The 26375-nt window shown below is 35.7% G+C and overlaps 1 protein-coding gene across 2 annotated transcripts in view; it reads right to left on the bottom strand.

Annotated features, from left to right (window-relative positions):
- Window positions 1-25922, bottom strand: part of LOC129948807 (uncharacterized) — a 104278-nt gene extending 78356 nt beyond the window's left edge. The window contains exons 1-10 of one of the 2 annotated variants that reach the window (XM_056059856.1): window positions 25744-25922; window positions 25246-25505; window positions 25090-25172; window positions 24878-25024; window positions 24723-24815; window positions 13143-13360; window positions 12914-13079; window positions 12683-12845; window positions 12541-12598; window positions 12383-12466 (exon numbers count right to left, since the gene is read on the bottom strand). In XM_056059856.1, coding sequence (XP_055915831.1) covers window positions 12383-12466; window positions 12541-12598; window positions 12683-12845; window positions 12914-13079; window positions 13143-13360; window positions 24723-24815; window positions 24878-25024; window positions 25090-25172; window positions 25246-25365 — 1132 coding nt within the window. In that variant the 5' untranslated portion in view covers window positions 25366-25505; window positions 25744-25922. The remainder of the gene's footprint in view (window positions 1-12382; window positions 12467-12540; window positions 12599-12682; window positions 12846-12913; window positions 13080-13142; window positions 13361-24722; window positions 24816-24877; window positions 25025-25089; window positions 25173-25245; window positions 25506-25743) is intronic. The other variant, XM_056059854.1, reaches the window with a different exon arrangement.
- Between the last annotated feature and the right edge of the window lie 453 nt (window positions 25923-26375).

Here is a 26375-nt window from a genome sequence, read left to right as displayed (position 1 = left end):
TAAAAACAATTCTTTATCAATTCCATTACTAATGTTGAAAGTTGGAACAACCATATTCAGAAAATTGTATGGTGAAATTTTAAGTGCTCAATACTTCAAAACTAATGGTATACTTTACTTTTTTTAATAGTTTTTATACTTAAGTTAATTGACGTCCATCAAAACTCAGAAACACTGCAAGTTAAGATATAAGATGAGAAATGCACTATAACAGTGGTGGAAATCTTTCATTCAAATCTATCGTCAATGAAAACACATATTGATATTAACATAATACTCGTAGTAATGTATAATTTTGTAGTACCCGTAGCGTGGTTAGTGCGTTGGACTAATCTTCGATCAATAAGTCTTCTTACGAGCATCAACAAAGTTTTCGAAAAGATCATCAATAGGAATCTGACTAAGTGGGCTGCTTACAACAAAATAATTCCGGATAAACAGTTCGGGTTCAAGGCGGGTAATGACACAATTCATGCTGCGTCTAAACTCGTTTATGATATCCAATGGAACAGGTGCTGTTCTGGTTGATTGGTAAAAGTCCTTTGAATCCGTATGGTTAGAGGGTCTTTACCTAAAACTGAGCAGGCTTGGCATAAGCAAGCCGTTGTTGTATATACTTTATGATATGCTTAGCGGTAGAAAGTTTGTTGTCAAAAGTGGCAATGTAACTTCTACCACAACATTCTCAATTAAAAATAGTCTTCAACAGGAAGCAGTGAATTCGCCGATTCTCTTCAGCATTTACACCAGCGATCTGATAGGTAGTCTTATAAAGCCAATTGCGTACGTCGACGATCTAATTGCGTACAGAACGGCCCAAAGAGTTGATGTTATTAGAATTCTCTTGCAGTGTGATTTGGACAAGATTCAGCTATATTGTGACGAGTGGAAACTGAAAATAAATGTCCAAAAATCGGAGACAATTCTGTTCCATTGGCTAGGGCCCCGAGGGATACGTGCAAGAATTGGCGCAAGATGGTCATCGTTGATCTTCACGGGCAGCCATTAGCGAGCAAAAGTGCAGCGAAGAACCTTGGTTAGATCAGTATTTATATTTCGACAGACACATAAATGCTGCTCTGACCAGGGCCAAAGGAGCCTTCGCTCTGACGAAACGGCTATTTCTTAGCAGTCGGCTTGACCCAAGAGTGAACTTAATTTGCTACATGGCCCTCATACGGCCGATGATCGTTTATGGTTGTCCTGTGTGGTTCAACGTTGCCACTTCCCAGATGGAGAAGTTTCGGGTGTTCGAGCGGCAGTGTTTACAACGCTGTAGCGGCTTATATAGAACAACCGAATCTTCTTACGTAGATACATTACTATTCTAAAGAGGTCTTATACAACGGAGCTCGAATCAACAGAATTGACAAATACAAAAATAAAAAAAAATACAAAAAAAACATGGAATAAAAAACAACAAAATATGAAAAACTAAAAACTATAGATAGTTGGATTTCCTGCTGTTGTTGTTCTTAAATACCGTATTATTTCCTTCAAAGCGAAGGCTTTGACAGAAAATCAACACATATTTTATACAAACTTGAGCAGTTTAGGAAATAAGACATGTTTTCTTGGTTTTTCCCGTGTCAATTTCAGCCCAACAATTCCACCTTTTTCACCTTCCTTGTTGTCATTTTATGGAAAGACATCCTATGATATAGCAAGCAAGCATCGTCTGCGTTGTCTTGATGTTTTAGGTATATTGTCAGAGTTAATTTTATTTCTTCGTTTACCTTCAAGGCTGCCCGCTGTACATCACTGAGCGGTCAGCATCAATAAGACTACAATTGGTGCAAGCATGCAGCGGTATGAGCGGTTGCAGCAACTCGCCCGATGAACTTGGCGTTTTTTGTAACATTTGTGCAGGAATGCCGTCTAGCCCAACCACTTTGTTGTTCTTCTGTTCATATCTTACAATTCTCTCTTCACCTCGAACAGCTGCTAAATGAGCTTTTTACTTTTACTTTTTACTTCTTATCGTTGATCTTTGGCCAAGTCACCTTTGCAAGCCAGGTTTTGATTCTTCATTGAACGCGATGGACCTGATATGAAAACATATTTCACAGGACTCCAATGGTTTTGGTCACCGTGCTGCTGGTTGTTCGCATGTTGTGAAAAGTTGTTCCTGAGCTCTTAGCGAGTGATAAGCTTTTTTAGCTTGTCAGTGTCAAACTTGGACATGCTGATGTTCAATTTTTATCTCCGAGCTACAGCTGTAGGTGATCTTACGAAAACTCCCATAAGATGGTGGCCCTATGTAACACCTCTTTTATTTCTGACATCCAAGAGACTGCTTCTAAACCTTCGACTTATCGCAAAGTAATCAATTGGTTGGAAGAATATCGTTTATATAAATATATAAATGAAGGCCTTTATGCTGTCTGAACCTGACTAATAACAACGAAGAGCTTAAACGTCATGGGAAAGCATGGCGTTAGTTAGTTGCAACGACAATGGTTTGGCAATCGTAGACTTCGGACGGATAGACGAGATTCTTCCAACCAAATGATCACTTTGCAATATATTGGCACTTCAGTTCGGCGTACCTGGGGTATTAACCAACATGCGTTTCCAGCCAGCTCGGTCCTCAGCTAGCTTTCTCCACTTTTTCACACCAAGTTGGTTGAGATTTTCACCCACCTGCGTGCCCCACCTGATTCTTGGTCTTCCTCTACTGCTATGTCCCTCGGGATTGCATTCGAAGACATTCCGAGCTGGAGCGTTGATGTCCATTCGCTCTAAATGCCTACGTACAGTTTGTCGTTATATTTGTTCCTCCATTCTCCATCTATGCATACGGGACCAAAAATCACCCGAATTTTTCTCTCGAAGCATCCTAAGACGCTCTCATCCCTCTTTGACAGGGTCCAGGCCTCAGCACCATAAACGAGAACCGGGATGATGAGTGTCTTAAAGATGGTAATTTTAGATGCTCCAGAGAGGACTTAACTTCTCAAGTGCCTTCTAAGTCCAAAGAAACAGCGATTTGCAAAGTTATTCTTCGTTTGATTTCAGCGCTGGTGTCGTTGTCTGTGTTTAAAGCTGTGCCTAGGTAGACAAAGTCCTTAACTACCTCGAAGTTAAATCTGTTTATGGGGACGTTTTATTCAGCATATACTTGTTCTTGCCCTCATTGACCACTAAACCCATATTCTTCGCTTCCGTCGCAATGCTCAAACTGCTCCACTGACATCACGCTTTGATCTTCCAATTATGTCAATATCATCTGCGTGTCTGAGTAATTAGATGAACCTTTGGAAGATTGTGTCTCTAGTTTTACACAATTCTTTTCCGAACGATATTGAAGAAGTCGCATGACAGTGCATCTTAAACCTTTTTTGATATCAAAAATATCGGTGAGATCTTTTCCGACCTTGATAGAGCAGCGTGCATTCTCCATCGTCATTCTGCACAAACGGATAAGTTTGACAAGGATGCCAAAACTAGACATTGCTCTGTAGAGCTCTTCCTTATGGATGCTGTAATACGCGGCTTTAAAATCGATAAAGAGATGGTGAGTATCGATTTGAAGCCCCTGGGTTTTTTCCAAGATCTGCCGTAGTGTGAATATTAATTTGGTAGATAGTGGACTTTCCTGGTCTGAAGCCACACTGATAATGACCTATCAGGTTAATACGGCAGAGAGAATCTTATATGCAATGCCTCTCTCTGTCTTTGGTTTAAAGAATTTGACGGTGCCTGCGCTTCCTGCATTCAGGAGCGTCCTCACATTCCAGAAACCAATAGCCAAAATTTGTCATCGTGTGATCTTTTCTTATCAGAGGCGTAGTTTCGGTTTCACTAGCGGTTTAAATTCAGTTATGAAGAATGATAGCCTCCATAACCTATGCCATTTCCAATTTTACCTTAGCTATGTACATACATTTTGGCTCATTGTTGCGCCGCTAGCCTACACCAAGTCAAGTTAAAAGCAGTATAGCACAGGTCATTTTATTATTTGTGCTCATTTTGCACAGAAAAATATTAGCTCACAAAAAACTGGCAGGCCATGAGACTAAAATAATTTCATTCAACAAGCGTGATCTGACTAGATGTAGCATTTCGATCTTAAGTTTCTAGTTTGGCAAGGACTGGAATCAAAGTTACATATGCCATCGATTTATTAAAGTAACAGTTCAAGATCAAATCACAGATTAAAGACAGAAGAAACATTTTTTAACGTTGGACTGAATCATTAGACAGGGAGTGTAATACGTCGTTGTCGCAGCTCAGAACGCTTTGACTGTTGGACAAAATCGATTTTCGATACGACTAACAGCACAATGGCTTTGAATTTATTTTAACAAATAATTAATTAACCAAGCAAGCATTTAAACATGTAACAGTGTATCTATAATATTCGAAAAGACTTTGGCATCGTATTTGTGTTTGATCTCATTATGTCGGTTAACAGCGGTGTGGGAGCGCGGAAGCGTGGTAGCAGAAGCGACATTGGAAGCGGAGATACCAGCGTAGCGCGGGTGACAATGGGCCATAGGTGAACATGGCTGATTAAAGAACTCTTTTCAAAATAGAACCCATAAGCACTAACACAGCTATTTACCTATAGCGATTATTGTTTTGAGTAATCAGCTATCGAAATTAGCTAAGGTTTCTGTGTGATACGCATTTCTCTTTTATCGAGAATATAATGTAGACTACCCCCCCTGCACTTCATTCCACAAACGTGAAATCTGGAGGGCAAAGGTGCAATCTGATTAGCACATGGCTTTAATTAAAATAAATTATTACAATAATTAAGCGTGTAAATTCGCTGATTTAATTGGCACCAGCTAATATTTTCATTAAACTGATTATTATAGCCCCATCATGCTTTTGAAATTTTACTCGACCCATTCCATATGTTGATGGATGTATGTACATATATGCAATATGCATATTGTATAGTCGTGGAATGGGGTCGACTTTCATGTCATACTACACATATATAAGTACATATGTTATAATAATGATTCCCTCACAATTCCAATGAGTGATGATTGAGCAGCCCATCAGCTTCGACTTCGATCGGGTTGGCATAATTCGTAGACGTGGAATCGGGAGATGGAGTGACAATTTGCAATAAATCGCAAATTAGTATTGCAAATTGAATCAATAACTGCAACTATATTGGGAATTTAAATTACAAAATTCAAAATTAAATTCCACGCTTGAATTATTATTGCAAAAAATTATGTTCTTTTTATAGTAAGTATTTTGTCATTATTTTAACGCCGCCGTACCTACGCAATATATTTTTTTATTTTTGTTCACATACATAAATAAGTATTTTTTTTATATTATTTAATAAGGGTGGACATTTTTGAAGGGGATGCTCTAATTGTATGATATTTTCAAAACCAACAACAGAATCATAGCTAATGCATTTTTTTGTTTTATTTTTGAATAAGCCTTTTTTTGTTGAATGCAATATCACTGATTTATTTTATGTTTTAAATTAATGCATATAGACGGTTCATGTCATTCTGAATTCTGATTATAATTGTCTTCTTATGAACTGATTATTAAATTTGTAATCTTCTCATCATAATTTTACATCCGCTTTTGTAGTTAAAAATAAAAACAACTGATGTAAACATATTTTAATATAAATATGCACATAGATACGAGTATCTACAAATGCAATACAAAATACGCACGCTGCGCTGGGTGGTTGGAAAACTAAAGAGAGACTTATGATAGTACAGTAGGCAAATTAGGTATTGGGTTTTAAGTACAACAACCAAATAGGCTTAAATTATTTTAAACGAAAGTGTTTTACTTTGTGTCTTTAATAAACCAAAGGCAAAGTGTTTTAATAGCGGCTTAGGTACATTTTTGAGGAATATAGTTTAACATTAGCTTTAAATCTTCATGTATAAAGTTAAGTAAGGATTTTAAAGTTCTAAAACTACCAAATACTTACTGAACCAATAACCAGCCAATGGATCAAAAAGCTATCTATCATTCATTCTTTTAAATTGGGACGATTGAATTTGGTTAAATTCAAGCGAAATTAATAAGAGACTTGGGAGGATTTATAAATATAATTAGTTTTTTTTACATTTCTCCAAAACAATGACCTAAAAAAGGAAAGACTTACTTTAAAACTTCTATGTACATAAAGATATAACATAATAAAAATCAGAGAATCTCGATTCCACTCCAAAAAAGAAAACTTGGCAAATGGCAACGGTGCCAAAATTAGTTCTCTGTTTTTTGTCTCCGAGTTATTGAATAATAAGAAGGTTGAAAGGTATACATCTTAAATTAACCAAACACTGCCGGCCAATAGAATAGGGAAAAGGCCTTTTTCTCCAGAATAGAGCTTTGCAAAAAGCTTTCTTCTTTTGTATTCTGAAATCATGTCTCATTACCGATCTATTTACAAGAAAGACACAAATTAAAATATGTCAACTGTAAATTATATATAAATATAGATGATGTTCAAATGGGAGTCATGGCATTCAAGAGGACACAAGCGTCCACAGGTTTTTCTCAAAACCCACTTCTGTTTATCAACTCCTATTCTCACCTCCCCGCGGTGAACATTGGGTGCCTAGTACTCAACCGAAGATTGGGTTCTAACCCCAGTGGAAAGTTGTTGGAGGGGGGGGGGGGGAGAGGTGTTTCCACTAAAGCACCTCTCCTTATCCAGACGGCAACGGACGAATTCTCGAGATGGAATCAACGGTGGCGTCTACAGTTCCAGTAGGGCTTCTTCGACATATTCGAAGCCCAGGCATGCAAGGAGCGGTTTATCCGGCTCCCCGTCCTTGGAGTTATACTAAGGAAATGGCCCTCCAGGTAGGGGGTTGGTCAACGAACTTCGGATCTGTACGTGGAATATTAGGTCCCTTAACATACCACGTGTAGCCGAACAATTAGCGGAGGCCCTAAAAGTTTTGAGTTTCAACAGTGTAAGCGAGCGCATCGCGACAATCCGCATCAAGGCTAAATTCGCCAACATAAGCCTCATATGCGCGCATGCCCAAACAGAGGAGAAACATGAAGACACCAAAGACATATTCTTCGAGCTCTTGGGCAAAACATATGAGCAGTGCCCTGGCTATGACATTAAAATTGTCTTAGAAGATTTTAATGCCAAGCTTTGAAGAGAAGACATCTTTGGTGACATAATCGGGAGATACAGCCGGCATGACACCACCTCCGACAACGGATTCAGGCTGATCGATTTCGCTGCAGGGCGAGACGTTCTGGTAGCTAGTAGTAGATTGACCACATTGCGATCGACGCACGACACTTCTTCAGTATACAGGATATCCGAACATTCCGAGGGGCCAACATTGACTCGGACCACTACCTCGTTGTAGCCAAGGTACGGCTACGGATATCCCGATCCAAGCCAAAGCAAGGAAGTACTGCGAGAAGATTCGACGTTAGACGGCTACAATCGCAAGAGACTGCCATGTCCTTTTCCGATCGTCTCTTATAACCTCTTAAGGAGTCGTATGCTGCCTGGATTAAGAATTGAAAACTAGTGGCAACTAGGAACACCGGCTTCTTAGATGGAAAAAAAGAGAGTATGAGGAGATAGAGGGATGTCACAATAGGAATGAGATTCGTAAATTTTACCAAAAGGTAAAAAAAACCTCCCAAGGGTACCAGCCACGAACCGAAGTCTGTAAGGACGATCAGGGGAAAATCGTAGTAGAAACGCAGTCGATGTTGAGAATATGGAAAGACCATTATATAACGGCGATAACGAACCGAATTCCGCTGTAAGGAAGAAAGAACCACTCAACATAGGCGACGCAGATCAACAATTCCGCCCACCCGACCTCGACGAAGTGAAGATAGCTATATCTAAACTTAAGTCCAACAAAGCTGCTGGGGCTAATGGCATCGCTGCCGAACTATTCAAAGCAGCAGGCCATGACTTGGTAGATCTACTTCAATTGAAGTAGATCTACTTCTTTTTTTCAAATAAATTTAAAATCTTCAATTTTACTTCAATTTTAATAAAAATAGACTGAATCTACTCCTTTTTTCTCTCACTCTTGTACATATGTATGTAGTCTTAAAATTTTCTAGAGAATTAAAAATCGCTTGAGTATTGGCATTTGCAGTGAAGTTACGTTTATCTAATGTAATCTAGTGTAACCCTTTTGTCATTTTCGACATACATACAGGAAAGGGCCTAGAAGGACCTTTATCATAATTTCTAGTCAAAAAGGCTATTGAAAATGTCTAGGCTGAATTTCAATAACAACGACTTGATTTTAGAAAATAATGCCCTAATTCTCATCGTTTCACTTTTCAATAGACGAAAATTATTTATTGTTTTTTTTTTTCGTTTTCAAACAATCCTTAACGACGTTTTCAAAGCCTATCGATCTTTCAATAACAAATTTACATACATAGTTTGATTTTGGAAATATCTTTATCTATCATACATATAGGGCATGTATGGCAAGTTTTGCATTTGTAAACAAATTTGAATTCGAGATTTTAATCAAACATGACGTTACGATGGTAGAGAAGACGAAAAAAGTGGTCCTCCGATGTTTTCAAATTAAAAATAACAGTAGCTTCAATACAAATTTGTACGGTCAAAAATCGATAATTCGATTTTTTTTCAAAAACAAACCGATATATTTTTTTAAATTCTTGCTAAAATTTGTGTTGTTAGTTTAGCTTCTTTCAATATAAAAATATATTAAGGCTATCCCATCCCAGCTAGAACCATTATTTTGTTTTTAAGTTTTCTCAAGAACTAAACTATTTTTTTTCTGCAAAAAATATCATTGTTTTTTTAATTTAAAAACAAATATTATTTTTTTCGAAATTTGATTTCTTGAAAATGGGTTATCACTTTTTACAAAATTGAAATGGTAGTCGTCTAATAATAACATCAAAATTATATACCAAAAATATTATTAAACTAAAATTCAAAAACGATTTTCAAACGCAAATTTAAAAATTGTTTATTTTTTCTTGAGAAATCAAATGTCATTTATATTTTTGAAAACAAACTTTTTTGCAGGTTCATTTTAATTCAATACAGGAAATAGTTTTACACAGACATTTTTGAATACATGAGCGAGTTCATGCGAACTAGTCATGCATTTTATTTTTTTCTGTTTGTTAATGTTTTAAGTTGTGCCCTAGTCTTATTTTGGATTTGATTGTTTGTTTTCAATATGAAAAGATATTTTCAAGTTGTCCAAAAACAAAGATAAAAGGTTTGTTGATGTACTAAAATTGTATTACGATTACAATAACTATTTCTTGAAGAACTCGTCCTTTGCAATAAAAACATCCTAAAGTCATTTGATATGACCAACACGAGCCCAATCTTTGCTTTTTTGTTGCTAACAACCAAGATTTAATTTAAGAAATGTTGCATTAACATATTGAAGTATATGATATGAAGCCTTAAATAATTACATTTGTTTTCTACTTTTTTATTGAAATAATATAATTTAAAAACATGTAGATTAATATGAAAAACTTAATTTTTGAAATCTACTTCCATTTTTCTCAATCTACTTCACTTTTTTCCTAAAATCTGCTTCCACTTTTTTTTGAGAAGTGGTAACGCTGGCACCAACTCATCTGCAAAATATGGTCGAAAGAAAGCATGCCCGATGAGTGGAATCTCAGGATAGTGTGTCCGATACATAAGAAAGGCGACCATCTAAACTGCGCCAACTACAGAGGCATCAGTCTCCTTAACATTGCATATAAGTTTTCTTTAGGTCTGATACCTTAACCCTATTCGTGATAAAAGTTCTCATTCCCAGAAGAATCAAACTTGTGATCATATCAGCGCTGCCTTCAACGTCACTATCGAGGAAGCATAGTGACCAGTTAAAGATCCTAAAATAATTATTGAGACCGTCCCAGTTGGCTTTCTCGTATTGCCAAACGGTTCTCTTAGGAGCTCTTTCTTTAACTGGAGAGTTTTTACACGAGAAATTTGTTGATATGACACAATGATCAGATTTGCCTAGAGAAGATAGTACACTAATAGTGTACTTACCAGGGTTAGAGGTAAGAAACAAGTCAAGAGTGTTTTCTGCTCGACCTACCACGTCCGATATTCGAGTGGGCTCGTTGACCAGCTGAGTTAGGTGGTTTAACTCTGCGAAGATCTCTGCACACACTCTTTCTGGTGTTGTCTGGCCCCAATGTTGAAGGTATGAAAAATTGTGTAGATTGTAATCGCCCGTAACAACGATTTCAGTGCGAGGATAGGACGAAACAATTCTTTGGATGAAATCAGACAAAGCATCAAATTCACGAGAAGTTGACACTCTGTGTGCTCTATATGTTTATTCCATTTTTTCTCCCCCTGCGCATTGGATCGCTTCGGGGAACTTTTTAAACATGTTACAAGTTCTATTGAATTTTGAATAATTTAGTTGAATAAAATTGTCACAAAATTTACTTTTAGATTTAGATTTAGATTTAGATTTAGATTTATTCATTGAATGCATACACAGTAAGACGTACATCTTATAATATTAGTGATATGCTAAAATACAAAACATAAAATAGTTAACAGGCTACTTCAAAGATGAATTTATATAAATTTTTTGAGTTTAAATAAAATTTAATTTAATTTAATTAATAATTAATAATCTCATTCTTTAAATTCAAATTGATTTATTCAGTTAAAATTACAATTAGTATATAATATTTATGTACATATGTATATTTATACAAATTTTTGTAGTTCAGTTCGTTATTTAAAATCATGTAATATAAAATTCGTACATATTAATCTCAACTCTCAACTTTATGCGAGGTTCTTTGAAAATTAGGCACTTTGAAAATGACTTCGGAGTTCTAATCGAAACCTAGTTTCTCCATTTAAAGTTTTCAAGTTTCTAGGCAGAAGATTCCACAGACGAATAGCGTAAACAAAAAATTGTTGTTCAGAGGTACGACAGGAATAATGAGGGTGCATAAGCATTAAGGATCTGCTTGAGGAACTGAATTGAATCCTATTATATAAACTAGAAGGTTGTTGCGTGTTTATTATGTTACAGAGTAGGAGTAGAGTCCTGTACCGCATGAGATGATCAAAGGAAAAGTTGTAAATTTGGCGTGAAAATTCCGAAATACGATCAAAACGACGTAGACCAAAAATGTAGCGAGCTATGTTATTAAAGGCGACATTCAATTTCCTTCTACTGTTGGCATCACAGTTGCTAAAAACTTCGCAACCATAAGTTAATATTGGGATCACAATCGTTTTGGCAATCATCATCCGAGTGTTCAAGGGCGTAAAATGTTGTGACGACCATAACATTCTAAGAACCCCATAAACCTTACCCACCGCCACATTGATATGGCTGTCCCAAGTAAGTCTCCTGTTAAACAACATGCCTAGATTTCGCGCATTGGATGTAAATTCAATTGGTATACCATTCAAGCAGATGGTTGGAAAATACTCCAGGTTAATTGCTGATTTATTGATGATAACACATTTTGACTTGGTAGGATTTAAGAAAAGACCATTATTCTGAGACCAATTTGATATTTTTTCGAGATCTTGGTTGATAGTATAAGCTCCATCTTCTATTAGCCCCAGGGGACAACTATAGATCAACTGTACATCATCAGCAAACATTTGAATCGCACATCCCGAAATCTGAGTTGGTATTTCATTAATGTATAGAGAGAAGAGAAGGGGACCCAAAATAGAACCCTGGGGAACTCGTCTGGTTGTGGGAAGGAATGACGAAATTTTGTTATTAACCGACACCGCCTGAAATCTATCTTGCAGATATGTTTTTATCAACTTAACCGCCAATGGAGACAAACCATAATAACTAGAAAGTTTCTGACATAAAACGTGATGGTCCACCGTATCAAAGGCTTTTGAAAAGTCTAGTAATACTAGAAAAGATACTAGGTTATCATCTAATGCCAATCTTATTTCTTCAACTACATTGACTATTGCTGTAGTACAACTGTGCTTCTCACGAAAGCCAAATTGTTTACTTGACAACAAGTTCTGTGATCTGATATGGACATTGAGCTGTTTTTGGAGAATTTTCTCGAAAACCTTGGACAGGAAAGGTAACATGGAGATGGGCCTAAATTCAATTTTAATTGCTTGGATAATTATTTATGAACGTAAAAATAATAAATATTTCAGGAACGATAGTTTTTATTAATTTCATGATATTCCATTTCACTTATTATGTGCCTTGATGAAATTTTTAAGTTATCAAAGTAAAAAAAATACCAAAAACGTCATACCCAAGAACAATGTAAGGGATGTTTTATTATTATTTTGAAAATTCTCAAAAATTAACTCTAAAACTTTGCACTATATTTTGCAAACCTTTGAACCGTCTAAATAAATATTCAGGAATAGGACGATGTTTTAAAAAACACTTACCGACTAACGCTAATATGACTGTCAGCAGTGGTGCTATTGGAAATCTGGCTGTAACATTAAACTCCAACATTTGAAGCAAGTCAACTAAAAAAAATAAATCAAAAAACACAAAACAACATGAGTCAATAAATTACATGACAAAACATCATTCAACTTACCGATAAAAACAAAAATCTGATGATGAGAAAAACGCAATAGCATTGAGATAGAGAATGTCTGAAATAAGTTTAATTAAGATTAAATGTCATGAAGGTACAGATACAGTACATAAATTAATTGTACATTGAAGGCATTACTTACAAAGAGCAACATTACACAAAATGCTGTTGGATAGGAACTCCATGCAGCCCACCACATTGACACAAAACGATAATGCTCTCCTGTAATTACGTTCCTTAGATAACCTTTATTGTCTTCTTGTTCGGCAATTACACGAACAGAAGCCATCAGTAGATCATCGTATCTGCGTGTTATAATTTAATTTGCTTTTTATATTCAAACGTATAAATTGTTCAATTTAGCAGCATTTACCCTAAAAATTCTTTAAGAAGAAATTTACTAAATGAATCTCCAAAGCACTTATTGTTCATTGGATCTAATTGGACCACTCGAACTGGAATTTTGAGTCGTTGACGTGTGGCCTGAGACAGCCTTAAGTGACCATATTCTAAGGAATACTCCACAATGTATTGATCCTCTGCGGAATTATTAAAAAAAAAATGAGATTTTTGTGCATCGTTTTTCACGATTTACTTTTTACCTTCATATTCAGTGTTATCTGTTGGTGTGTTTTTTTCATTAGCTGAAGTCTCCTTTGATGCATCAGGAACAGAGTACTCAAAGTATTGGACTGTTGTGTCATTCGCAGCGATTGTACCAGCGGGAAAATATCTTTGACGAAACTGACCAGATGTTCGTTTAAGGAGTTCTTTGTACTTACTATAATAAACCTTTGATTGAGGTCCAATGCCATAGTAGCTAAAAAAATGAAAAAAAAGTTTACATTTTCTCACATACAAGTTTTAAGTGGATTTTTTTAACTGTTTTTAATGTAAGTAAATATTAATATGTAGTGATGGTTTTCAACGAAAGCTATAGCTTACAATTGAAGTGATATTTAATCGTTTTTCTGTTTTTTTTTAACACATTGTTAAAAAGCTATTATTTTTTTATTTGTTTATTAACATTTTCTAATATTGGAGCATTATATTGAAATTGTGAACAAAAGTCTTTGAGTCCTCATATCTCAAATTGTTGTACATGTCAATTATCCTCTTCTTCATCCAAACGCTTCAATTATTATATCAATTGGCCAGTTTATATTTTTGAGACCTGAAAAATTTTCGAATTTTCGGGGAAAGTTACAGCACATAATATACAAAAATACAAAATTTTATCTCACAAAAGTCTTGAGACAAAATTAGAAATAGTGGCGTTTTTTACTTGTCTTAGTTTGAAATAATTCTTGGGCTCCTTTTCGCTTCGTAAACTTTTAGTCTTCTTGGGATCGAAATTACTAAATTGGTCGCCTGTTTGGTGGTAATGGGGGAATATTCCTCCATGAAAATTTTCTTCAACTCGGACTTATAGTTAATGGTATGTGCAATGGGGTTAAGGTCCGGGGATTGATGTGTTGTTTTGATGACCTTACGATTATCGTATAGTAGCTTAGACTGAACATTAAACGATTTGAAGTGCGATTTTTTCAGCGCTTTGGTCTTAATTAGTTATTGTCTCCTTAATAAAAACCAAATCACCAAAACCACCAGCAAACATACACCCCCAGACCATGACCCTACCTTCTCTATGTTTGACTGTCGGAGCTGTTTTTTTTTTTTTTTTAATTCTTCATTTGCCTTTAGCCATACTGTAAGAACTATAAAGAAGTGTATGTATGGTTAGTTCGTTGGACTGTCATGAAAAGTGCTTTCTCAAATTAGCCGTTCGGATTCGGCTTAAAACTGTAGGTCTTGAGTCCTCCTGTTCTTGAGAGCGCAAACGATTTTATGGAACAAATCTTCTTTCGGACTCGTGCAGTTGCAAGAGTACTGAAAGACCTTGACATACACAAGTCTGCTGGCCCAACTTATAAATCTTTCCTACGCTACAGGTCTCTTTCGGAGCGGATGGAAAACAGCATTTGTACAGTCTGTCCCTAAAAAAGGCGAATCATACTCCCCCTCTAACTATCGTCCAATAGCTCTCAAGTCCCTTCTTTCCAAGGTCATGGATACCTTGATTAATTATCAGCTTAAGAAATATAATTAAGAACTAAAACTCTCACTGTGTTTGAACTTTAAAGAGTGCCGTTTATTATAAAAAAAAGTCCCCTCCATCCCTGACAACTGCACTCACACATATAAATGGTTGATAGTTGTTCACTAAGCACTAATTCCCAACGGACTGTTGCGCCACCCAATTTATTTTATTTCACAAATTGACTAGCATTTTTGTAGGTATGGGTATAACAGTTGCATTGTTTGACGAATGTAAATTTATATACCAGAGATTATATTTAAAATTTGGAAACAACAACCAATATATTTTTACACGAGAATAAATGGAAATTATTTACACCTAAAAATATCCCGAATATTACATTTTATAACATAGGATTGACTTGAATTAAGGCAATACCTTTACTTAACTCAACAGATAGTTTTACCCCTTAATACCATTTAAAAAAGAGGCTGAGTTGCTACCCATACTGATAACTTCCCATCCCGTCTGTCGATTTGTCTTGCTTAAAAGATTGTAGGTTTTAAAATTACCAACAATATTTTTCATATCAAGAAATAGTTTAGTTTGAAAATCCAGTTTTGTTCAACAGATTTTTCGAAAACAAATTGTTACCAATTTTAGTAGTTTTTTTTTAAATTTTTACAAATTGGATGATTGAAATTATTTTGAGAGATATCAAGAACCGCTCATCAATTTTAACTACTCGTAAATGTTCGTACTATTTTTTTTAGATTTTATTTTTTTATGAAAAAACGGAGTGTTGGATTTTTATAAAAAATAGTACTGAATATCAAAAGCAATATTTTCTGTGAAATAAAAAGAGTTTAAAGTACATTTTTAATTTTTTCAAAGGTATTTAAGTCGAAAGTAAATTTTTACTTAATGTTAGTATTGTTTTTTTTTTAAGTTTTTTATTGCTTGTAAAAAAACTATCAATCAGATTTTTCTCAAAATTTTACTGAATGTTGTCAACAATATTTAAAGCAATTTAAAGCCAATATCTCAAAGTGTTGAAAAGATATTTGAGCCGAAAACCAAATTTTACCAACTTTTATTCATTTTTTTGTCTAGGTTTTTATTTTTTGTAGAAAAACCGTCAATTCGATTTTTCTCAAAAATACAGAATGTTGAAAACAATATTTCTATAAGATAAAATAAATTTGAAGCCATAATCTCAAGTCTTTGAAAAGATAATTTAATCGAATTTCAAATTTTACCAATTTTGAGTAATGTTTTTTTTTTATGTTTTTATTTTTTTATAAAAACAAAACTGTCAATTTGATTTCTCTCAAAATTTTACCAGATGTTAAAAACGTTATTTTTCGCTGCACACAATTGTTTTGGAGATGAAATCATTTTTTATTCGTAAAATTTTCAAAATTACAATTTTTTTTAGTTTATTTGATTTATAAAAAAACGTTAATTGGATTTTTTCCAAAAATATAATGGTTTGGTATTACGTTACAATACATAATCTATCTCTAGCGTCATTGGTTAGTGAGATATTTAGGGTTACCCAAAATTTTTTTTAAACTGCTATGGTAAACAAAACTACTAACGCAATTTTCTTTGAAGTCGATATCTCTTCTGGTTTTTGAGCTATGGACGACGAAAAAAACGTGGCGAACGCACGGAGGTACGGACATCTTTCTAAAAATCTTTTAGTTCGACTCTAAGGACCCTGAAACATCGAGAAATGTCAAAATTTTCAATTCGACAAATCGGACTTATTGCAATATCTTTCTATGTTAATAAAGGTTAAAGTAAAGTTCATGGCTAATAATTTTAGAGAGACGGATGGTTGTCATTTCTGTGCGACACATAGCCTAATTAATAATTCAGAGTAGGACTTCAATATGCGGAGCACTAAATTGACGGAAGTTCTTGTAATTGAATACTGGACGCAGAACGCCACAAAAATCATCACTCTCCGTGGTTTTATATAATTTGTTCATAGATTAATGAATAACTAAAATGTTGGAACTAGAACTTGTTCTAGGATTTGTTGAATTATACAACTCTAGCTCTGTCTAGAGTTTTAGAGTTTTGTGTTTAATATTTCGTTAACATATGGTGTATTTTTGCCAGAATGGAAAACGTCCTTCGTTACTCCTATTCACAATTGTAGCCCAAAACAGGAAATAACAAACTACCGACCTATTGGTGAATTATCCTCAATACCAAATTATTTGAAAAAATTGTTTGCGATAAATTGATTTTTTATTAATAAAAAACATATTCCCGTACAAACACGGTTTGTATCTGGTAGATCAACTTCCACTAACCTAGCCAATTTCATGAATGGTATTCTCAATTCATTAGAAAAGTGTTACCAAGTGGACGGTATCTACACCGATTTTGCAAAAGCGTTTGATAGGGTGCATCATAAAATTGCATTAAAAAAAATAGAGAACATAGGTTTTCATTCAACATCCTAAAATGGCTGACAGCTTATCTTACAGGGCGCAGTTAGCTTGTTTCAATTCATTCGGATCACCGCACATCCCTTTTCTGTAACTTCTGGCGTGCCGCAAGGGAGTCATTTAGGTCTAATGCTGTTCCTTATTTTTATTAAGGACCTACCTGATGTCCTTACAAACTAAATGCGTCTTATGTTTTTCGGATGATTTTAACTTTTTAAAAGTGTACAAAACTTAACAGACTGTACGCTTCTCCAAAATCTCATCAACTGGTGCAATATAAACGAATTAGCTTAAAACATATCAAAATGTCAATGTATTTCGTTTATCCGTTGTTTGTTAACTATCGTTTACGATTACAATATGCAAAATCATGTCCTTGATAGTGTTTCTATTAAAAAAGACCTTGGAGTCATTTTTGATTACAAGCTAAACTTTTTACATCATACAGAATTCATTGTAAACAAAGCCAACTCTATGTTGGTTTTTTTTTCGTAATTCGTTTGGTTTTAGGGACCCGTACACACTAAAAGCCCTTTATGTGGCGTATGTTAGAAAATGCCTTCGTATAAACGTTAGATGTCAGCTTGTTGGTATGCAGATATTATAAAACCGCCGTAAGATAATATTTTAAAAATTTCGTTAGTCTATTTGAGATTATAAACTCTAATTGATATTAAATAAATAAATTAAAATTAAATTAAATAAACGCTATCAGTATATATATGTAACCTTTGTGCAGGAAAAGGAGACATAACGAGATTAACGCCGCTTTTACCAACTGCTTTTACATAGCTTCTAGAGCATTAAAGACAACAAGTGAAGCTTTAAGATTAAAAATTGGCTTTCATTGGGCAGGTGCCAGCGACATAAGGGACTTGAAAGTAAGTCAATTTTCTAGAATCGGATTGGCATTATTGAAATGTTGACTGGAAAGTTAGTAAAAAAACATCTCCCTTATCAAAAAGTCAATTCAACTTTTGTCAAAAAGACAGCTAGTTATAATTTTTCATTTAACTGAAAGCTACACTTTATTACTCTGTTATTTATTTATTTATTGCACAATTCTAACTGATGTTTTATGTAGAAGGGTTCCTTGTCAAATTGGAAAATGAATAATAGTCTAGTTAATAAAGGTTTTCACCTCAAAAAAAAATCCAACAGTTTTGAAACTTGGCACACTTACTAAGGTATGTCTGGTGATGACCCAAAAAAAAGTCCCCAAGAATCCGACGTGACCTCTAGCGGCAGTTAAGAGAAACATCGTGTTTGTTTCAGTTTTTTTCACGTTTATGTCGAAAGCTACTGTCGTATCAAGAAATGTTGTTCCACTTTCATTAAATGTTATAAAAAAAGCTTCCATGATTATTTTCGTATCTATTTTATGTAGTTTATAAAATAACTCTAGCGGCATTGAAGAGAAACATAAGGTTTTTTCGGTTCTTCGGGTTTATCTTGAAAACTATTTGTCGTATCAAAAAAATAATCTTAAACAAAGTTAAGGCTTATTAAAATTTCTAAAAAAATATATGATATTAGTTTGTTTGTACTTGTTTTAGTTTGTAAAATAACTCTATAGGCATTTAAGGAAAACATGTGTTTTTCTTACACGAAAACAAAGATTATTAAATTTCCTAAAAAAATATAGAATCCATTTTTTCGTGCCTGTAATTGTCCACAAAAAAAATTGTAGTATTTAATTTGTATGTCCCTTCTTACTACTGAAACTTGTTGGCCCACTATATGTCTCATTGCCTGCATGCCTAGAGAATAAGCATTGTAGTAAGTTACTTTATCATCTCCAACGATGCCACTCGCTATTGACATGATTTCATTTGTAACTGGAAATGGAGGATGACTTTGGAACCAATTTGACAGCTTTGCAATGTCTATATTTTCTCTAATTTTACGCGCCTCCCAAAATCTTAACAAGTAGAAAAAAGAACGCCAGCGAATTCTTCGAGTGATGAGGAAATTTCATGAGTAGCTAAGTACACTATCAGTGATTCTACGCCCTGTTGTCCAGCCACTCATACTCTTCATTCCTCGCATAAGAGTTTGTTCGATCGTCTGGTCCGACCACACCCCTAAATCCAAATCGGTGCCCAAAATCGGTCAGTTAAAAGATTTTAAATTCATCTGTTTAGGCAACGGCCTAGTCACTGATAAAACTTCTATTCCCATCGATCACCGAAATCAAGCATCTTTTCAGCATAAACCGGGGCGTATATAGTACTCATTAAATTCATTAAATCTTGCAGGCCACTTCCACTCATCAGAAAACCTATTGGAACAATATAGGGCATTAACAGGTGAAATCCACCCAATCTGACTACGCATTTTGATAGACGGGACTCAGATGAAGCTGCGGCAACGATTTCCTTACTAATTGGTTAAATGGACCGCTGGAATCTAGTCTCGTGTGGTAAATAGCTGATATCTCTAACAACTGAGCTTCATAGTATGAAGAACAAAAACCCTTAGCTTGATATAATTTTTACCAAATTCTTAGAACCAAGCTTTATGTATATATGTAGATAAGGCAAGGCAGCTAAATATTGGAGACGTGAATGAGCTCGGACGCATAACTGATATAATGCTATGCCCTATTGCGATGCACTTCCTTTTTTTATTTTCAATGTCTGTTTTCTTTAGTATAAGAATTTCCAGAAACGATTTTAGGGTTTAAGGTACACAATCGTCATCAAAGTGTTTGAAAAAATTATCACATGTTTTCCTTAAATGCCCATAGAGTAATTTTACAAACTAAAACAAGTACAAACAAATTAATATTATATTTCTTTAGGAAATTTAAAAAGCTTTAATTTTGTAGAAGATTATTATTTGATACGACAAATAGTTTTCAAGATAAACCCGGAAAACCGAAAAAATCTTATGTTTCTCTTCACTGCCGCTTGAATTATTTTATAAACTATAATAGATACGAACGAAATCATGGAAGCTTTTTTTTATAAAATTTAATAAGCTTTATTTTTGTGGAACAACATTTTTGATACGACAAGTAGTTTGACATAAACGTGAAAAACTGAAACAAACACCACGTTTCTCTTAACTGCCGCTTGATCTCACGTCGGATTCTTGGGGACTTTTTTTTGGGTCATCACCAGACATCCCTTAGTAAGTGTGCCAAGTTTCAAAAGTGTTAGATTCTTTTTGAGGTGAAGGTAATTTGTTTCGTTCATTGACTGGACTATAAGTAATATTATTTTTTAAATACAAAATACATGTCGAGATGGAATTTTAGGTTGCCTCAGAAATATTTTGTAGACAATTATGTTTTTGGTAGTTTTTGCACGGTCAGTTGAAGGTAGAGGTCAGTGAAGTGAAGTTCCGAATTTGAAGTTTATGACACTTGAAAAACTAACTAGTTGCCTTAGTTTAAATTTACGTTCAAAGAACGCAGTTGACTGCAAATGAAAACCCTTGCGTTGTCTGAACTTGCCCTTTAAATTCAACTTTCCAGTATAGTTGCCTTAACTGGAATGCAATCTTTTAACAGATGCTAGAAACTTGCCTTATCGTCTGAACTTGCCCAATTTTATTATTAACCTGCTGCACGTCAAAATGAAACCAAAAGAAAAAAAAAACGTTTTTGGAAATTCGAAAATTGGTATTGTTGCTTAGCCAGGACGGAATTTCCTCATAAGCATACTAGATCTTATATGAAGCATAGCGGTGGGTCGGTCATGGTGTCAGGATGTGTTGTAAATTCTAGAGTTCGGAACTATAATTTTGTAGAAGTTAAAATGTATAAAATGACTAACATCAATATTTTGAAGCGACATTTAGCGTCCAATCCTTGAGGCAATTTTTACCTGTTGTCTTTACCTGGTCCATGTTCCCTCGGCATGGAGAGAAGTTAAAGCTGTTTTTATACCAAAAGCAGGTAAATGCTCGCAAGTCAATCCTAAAGATCTACGACCTATAAGTCTATCATTATTCCTTCTTAAGATATCCATTTAAGGGCAAGTATTAATACAAGACTTCTGTAAAGGTAATTCGATGGAAACTGCGAACACCTTAAAAGAACTCGTACAAAATTTCCAAGACAGACTAATACTTTGGGCTGATCGGTGTGGACTAGGTGTTAACCCACACAAAACCGTTTTAGTGTTATTTTCGGGGAGATACAAAATTCCAGTTGTCAACTGTCCCTTTAATAAAGGAATCCAATTAAAATTCTCAGACGAGGCTTAATAGGTGTGTCTTGCTTTAGACAAAAAACTAAATTGGAAACGCAATGTACAGGAAAGAGTCAAAAAAGCTATTTTTAATAAATGGGGCTTACAACCCAGAATCACGCACTGGCTATACACATCGGTAATTAGACCGATTTCAATGTACGGTGTGGCAGTATGGTGGACTGCTTTAGAGAAAGGTATAAACAGGGATAAGCTAAATAAAGTCCAACGTTCAGATTGCCAATGTATAAGTTGATCGCTTCGCACGACCCCATCTGCTGCACTGGACACCTTACTCTACCTAACACCTCTTGACATATTTAGCAAACAAATAGCTGCATGCTTTGCTTTTCAAACAACACCCCGTAATTCTTAGATATTTAGTATCAATTCCAAAGCACACAGACTCCTCCCTCCAACTGCAAGTCGACAGAAATTTCCAGATTTCTATGCCTCACAGATCTTTTTGGGAGGATAGGACAATCTTGGAGGATGAGTCAATCCATTTCTATACAGATGGGTCAAAAACAAAAGAAGGGGTTGGTGGTGGAGTGTACTCTGAACGACTGAAATTAAGTCACTCATTCCGCCTTTCCAATCATTGTAGCGTGTTCCAGGCGGAACTTTTGGCGATAAAGGAAGTCTTGTCCTGGCTTAAGGAAAACGTGATATCAGCAACTGATATCCGTATTTTCTCAAAAAGTCAGGCCGCTATAAAATCTCTAGCCTCTGTCTTTATAAACTCTATAACAGTCTATAACTGTCAATCATCTCTAATGGAGATAGCACAACAGTTTTATATTCACCTTTGCTGGGTGCCGGGCCATAGAGACGATCCAGGTAAATGTAAGGCAGATGAACTCGCCAGGAACGGTACAGTACAGCCCATCCTACGAAGTTTGGCACATACTGGCACATCAATCTTTACTTGTAAACTGTTGCTTATGCAAGACGCTGTGAAGAGGACAGGCACAGGTGGAACAACATCACCACGTGTCAAGTCACAAAAAACATCTGGCCAACACTGGATTTAAAACGTCCAAGGTGCTTGCTCTCTCTAAGCAGATCGCATATAAGGTCGATAATAGGTGTCATAACTGGACACTATCTAATAGGATAGCACGCCACGAGACTAGGCGTACGCTCAAATGACTTTTGCAGAAGCTGTATGGACGAGGAAGAGAAAAAAACAGTTCTTCATCTTCTCTGCACATGCCCTACTCTGGCTCAAAAACGCAAGAATTACCTAGGAGAATTCTTCTATCATCAGCCTCTTACGTTTCGTAAGGGACTTAAACTGGTTCCATTAAGCCTCAACATTCATGGGCCATTAAACTGGCCTAAGTGTGTCCGTTTCCATCTTGGACAGCCACTATAACCTAACCTAACCTAACCTAGCGTCCAATGTCAGTAAATTCGGAACACAAGACAATTTCTTATTCTACCAGGACAATTACCCAAAACACACATCTTGTATAACATCTTGTCGTTGTTATTGTACAACTGCCCCAAGATGCTTAAACACAAAAAAATTTACAAGACCATACCGCAATTGAGCATATATAGAATGGAAACATATATTAAGAATCGAAGCCTTGAGGAAGCCATTAAATCAAAAGAATACGCAAATGAGTATAAAATAACGATAGCGTGTTTGACTTAAAAGACGACGTCGTTAATGGTCTTGCTTTGTTACACAGATGCCTTGTTTTATGGTGTTCGAAAACGCCACTTGAAAACGGACTTTTTGCATATATAGAAATTGAGAATATAAAATTGGACAGTAAACAATGGCTACTTTAAGCGAGTAATTTAATGGACGTGATATTTCAAATCACGTTGAGTTACTCGTGGTAACGTGAATTGACCGTCACGATCATATAAACAATCCGAGGAGCTAACATCGACTCTGACCAATACCTCGTTGTATCACAGGTAGCACTTCGGGTTTACAGACCCAAGGCGAAACAGGGAAATCCTTTTCCGACCGAGTTACAAGTAACCTCTCTCGAAGTTCTCTGCCGCCAACACAATGTATCGAAAACCAGTGAAAACATTGCCATGATGAAATCAGAGAAGCCGCCTCTGACGAGCTGGGTTTCAAGAAAACACCAACAAGAAACCCTGGTTTGATGAGGAATGTCGGCAGGCAAATGCAGCCATACTACAGGCATGCAAGGCGGATCTGCATAAAAGGATGGAAGCCGCTCATGGGCTCTATGAGCAGAAGAGGCAAGAGGAACACCGACTTCTCAGAAGGAAAAAGAGAGGGCATGAGAAGCGTGCGGTCGAAGATGTTGAGATGTTTAAAAGCAAGAATGAAGTTCGAAAGTTTTTTGGAAAGGTGAAACGAAATTCACAGGTACATAAACCAAAACCTAAAGGCTGCAAAGACGAAAGTGGAAACATCATAGTGGAACCGCAGTCAATGCTGAGGATATGGAAGGACCACTTCCGAAGACTGTCTAACGACGACTAACCGAATTCCGCTGTCAGGCAGGATGATCCATTTAACATAGATGACGCAAGCCAACAATCCCGTCCTCCCGACTTAGACGAAGTAAAGATTGCCATATCTAAGCTGAAGTCTGACAAGCCGCTGGAGAGGATGGCTTGAATGCCGAGCTCTTTAAAGCAGCTGCAGATAAGTTAGTTAGGATCATGCACCAACTTATCTGTAAGATATGGTCGGAAGAAAGCATGCCCGATGAATGGAACCTCAGTATTGTTTGCCCGATCCTGAAAAAAGGAGACCCTCTAAACTGTACCAACTATGAGGAATCAGTCTACTTAACATCGCCTATAAAATCTTCTCTGCCGTAATATGTGAACGTCTAAAGCCCATGTTCAACAACCTGATATATCCTCATCATTGTAGTTTTAGACCAGAAAAGTCCACAGTCGATCAAATATTCACATTACGGCAGATCCTGGAAAAAACCCAAGAACACCAAATCGACACTCACCATCTTTTCATGGATTTCAAGGCCGCATACGACAGCATATACAGTTACGAGCTGTATAGAGCAATGTCTAGTTTTGGTATCCCTGCCAAACTCGTCCGTATGTGCAGGATGACCATGGGGAATCCACGCTGCTACATAAAGGTGGGAAGCAACTAAACAGAACCTTTCGACGTCAAAAAAGGTTTCAGACAAGGTGATGCGCTGTCATTTGATTTTTTGAAGACAAAACATACAACACCGACGTCTTGGTCAAAACGGCACCATCGAAAGACCTCACCCAACTTGGAGCGCGAAACTGGAGACATTTAGCTAGGGACCGAGCTAAATGGAGAAGTTTGTTGGGTGAGGCCCTAGTTCACAAAGGACTGTAGCGCCACCTTAAGTAAGTAAGTCTAGAAGTCTATTTATGTAGGTACTAGCAAGTACTGCTGCCATTCTTTTTAATTACTACTATTATTTTTTTGATTTTGAAAGGAAAACAATTCCGGTTGAAATTTTGACATTAACTTACAAATTTTCCTGCAGACTTTTCATAAGCATTCGATCCAACCTAGCTGCTTCCAATTGAGCCTTGTGTTTGTCCAAATTAGGTAAAACTTCCACACTACAATCAAATAATTTGTCTTTAAAATATCATTCAACTAAAAAACCAGATAAAATAAATACCGGAGGACACCATCTCGTGGCCAGTCCTTAACATCCATTAAGCATGTTGCTGGATTCTTAATAAATGTCACATGAATATAGACCAAGGCAAAGAAAAAGCCCAATGCCTTCAAAAGTATTATTAACTCTAAAGCCCGCTGCATTGGTCTGTGAAAAGATATTTCGAGTATTCATTCAAAATTAACACTTCTTTAAAATATCTCATATCATACTTGGGAAATATCTGGGCGTAGAGCACTGCCGCCTTGAAGTAAATGGCATGAAAAAGCCTATCCCGCACGTTGATCAAAGCATTCTGAGAAACAAATTCCAAAGCACAACTGATTGTTTTTAACTTGATCAATGAAGAAGAAATATATGGACCTTACCTGAGAGTTCCTGTTTCGATTGTTAGCATTATTGACGGGAGGTGAAATGATAACATCCGGATTGTTTCCATTGCCATTCTCTGGGCGCGGCATATTGATGTTGGCTGCTGGTTCGGTCATTTTTTCTCGATTTTTCTTCTTCTCCGTTATCCTTGAGTAGGATTTCTATTCGAAAATAGTTGCTGAATGGTATTGTGATGATTTATGTGGATAGCTTCATGCGCATCATTTTATTCTTCGTCTTTTAAACTAAGCACCTACTTAAAAAATACAATTAATTTATCTCAAATCAAAATACACTAAACAAAAGCTGGTAGAAGGGCCAACTTAAAATATCGTAGACCCCTTTATTCCAGAGACAGGTGATTCAAAAAGAACAACAAAAAAAAGTTTGTCTTTCAAATAATTTTCCAATTAAATATCTGCTTGTTTTTATTTTTGTATTTTTTTAATGGTTTAAAACAGACTATGACGCAATTAATTGAATTCTTTACGAACCTTTAGTTTAAAATCGAGTCTTGAACATAACACTGAAGATAAGAAGTGTGAAATTTTTTGCTAAATTGCTTTTCCAAAATTTCGAAATATACTTTTTTCTCAAAACAATTTTGAGGGAACATACAATTTTTTGGCAAAAGGCAAACTTCTGACGTTCTGCTTCTGATTGGAAGCCAGAACAACTTGTCTGAAAATTTTTGACAGCTGTCATGGTTGCGTGGAAGACAGTTTCTGTCAAAACAAAGCAAAATACAGGGATGTTTTCCATGGTGTAGATACTAGCAACCACTAGATGGCACCATAATTTGTTTTTCTGTAGTCAAAATTGAAACAACTACACTTTTAATTATATTTTCAAACAATTTATTAACAAAATGAATTTCTTTAGGTAGACGACTTAACAAGCCAAGCGACAATATTTTAATAGAATAACGGATTGAAAAGGAAAGACAAATAAAATGTAAAAAAGTAAAAGATTCAAAAAGAGTGAAATGAATAGATAGCTAAATGAAGAGATACAATGAATGTTGTAGATACTTTGTTTAACTATTCAGTGTTAGAGGCGCTGTTGCTGGAGCTAAGTCGCCACAGTTACTCCCCCTCCAGAAACGTCATTGAATTTAAAGAACCAT

Source organism: Eupeodes corollae, chromosome 3 (genome assembly GCF_945859685.1).
Source record: "Eupeodes corollae chromosome 3, idEupCoro1.1, whole genome shotgun sequence".
Classification (NCBI taxonomy): domain Eukaryota; kingdom Metazoa; phylum Arthropoda; class Insecta; order Diptera; family Syrphidae; genus Eupeodes; species Eupeodes corollae.
This window is presented reverse-complemented; position numbering and strand designations above follow the sequence as displayed.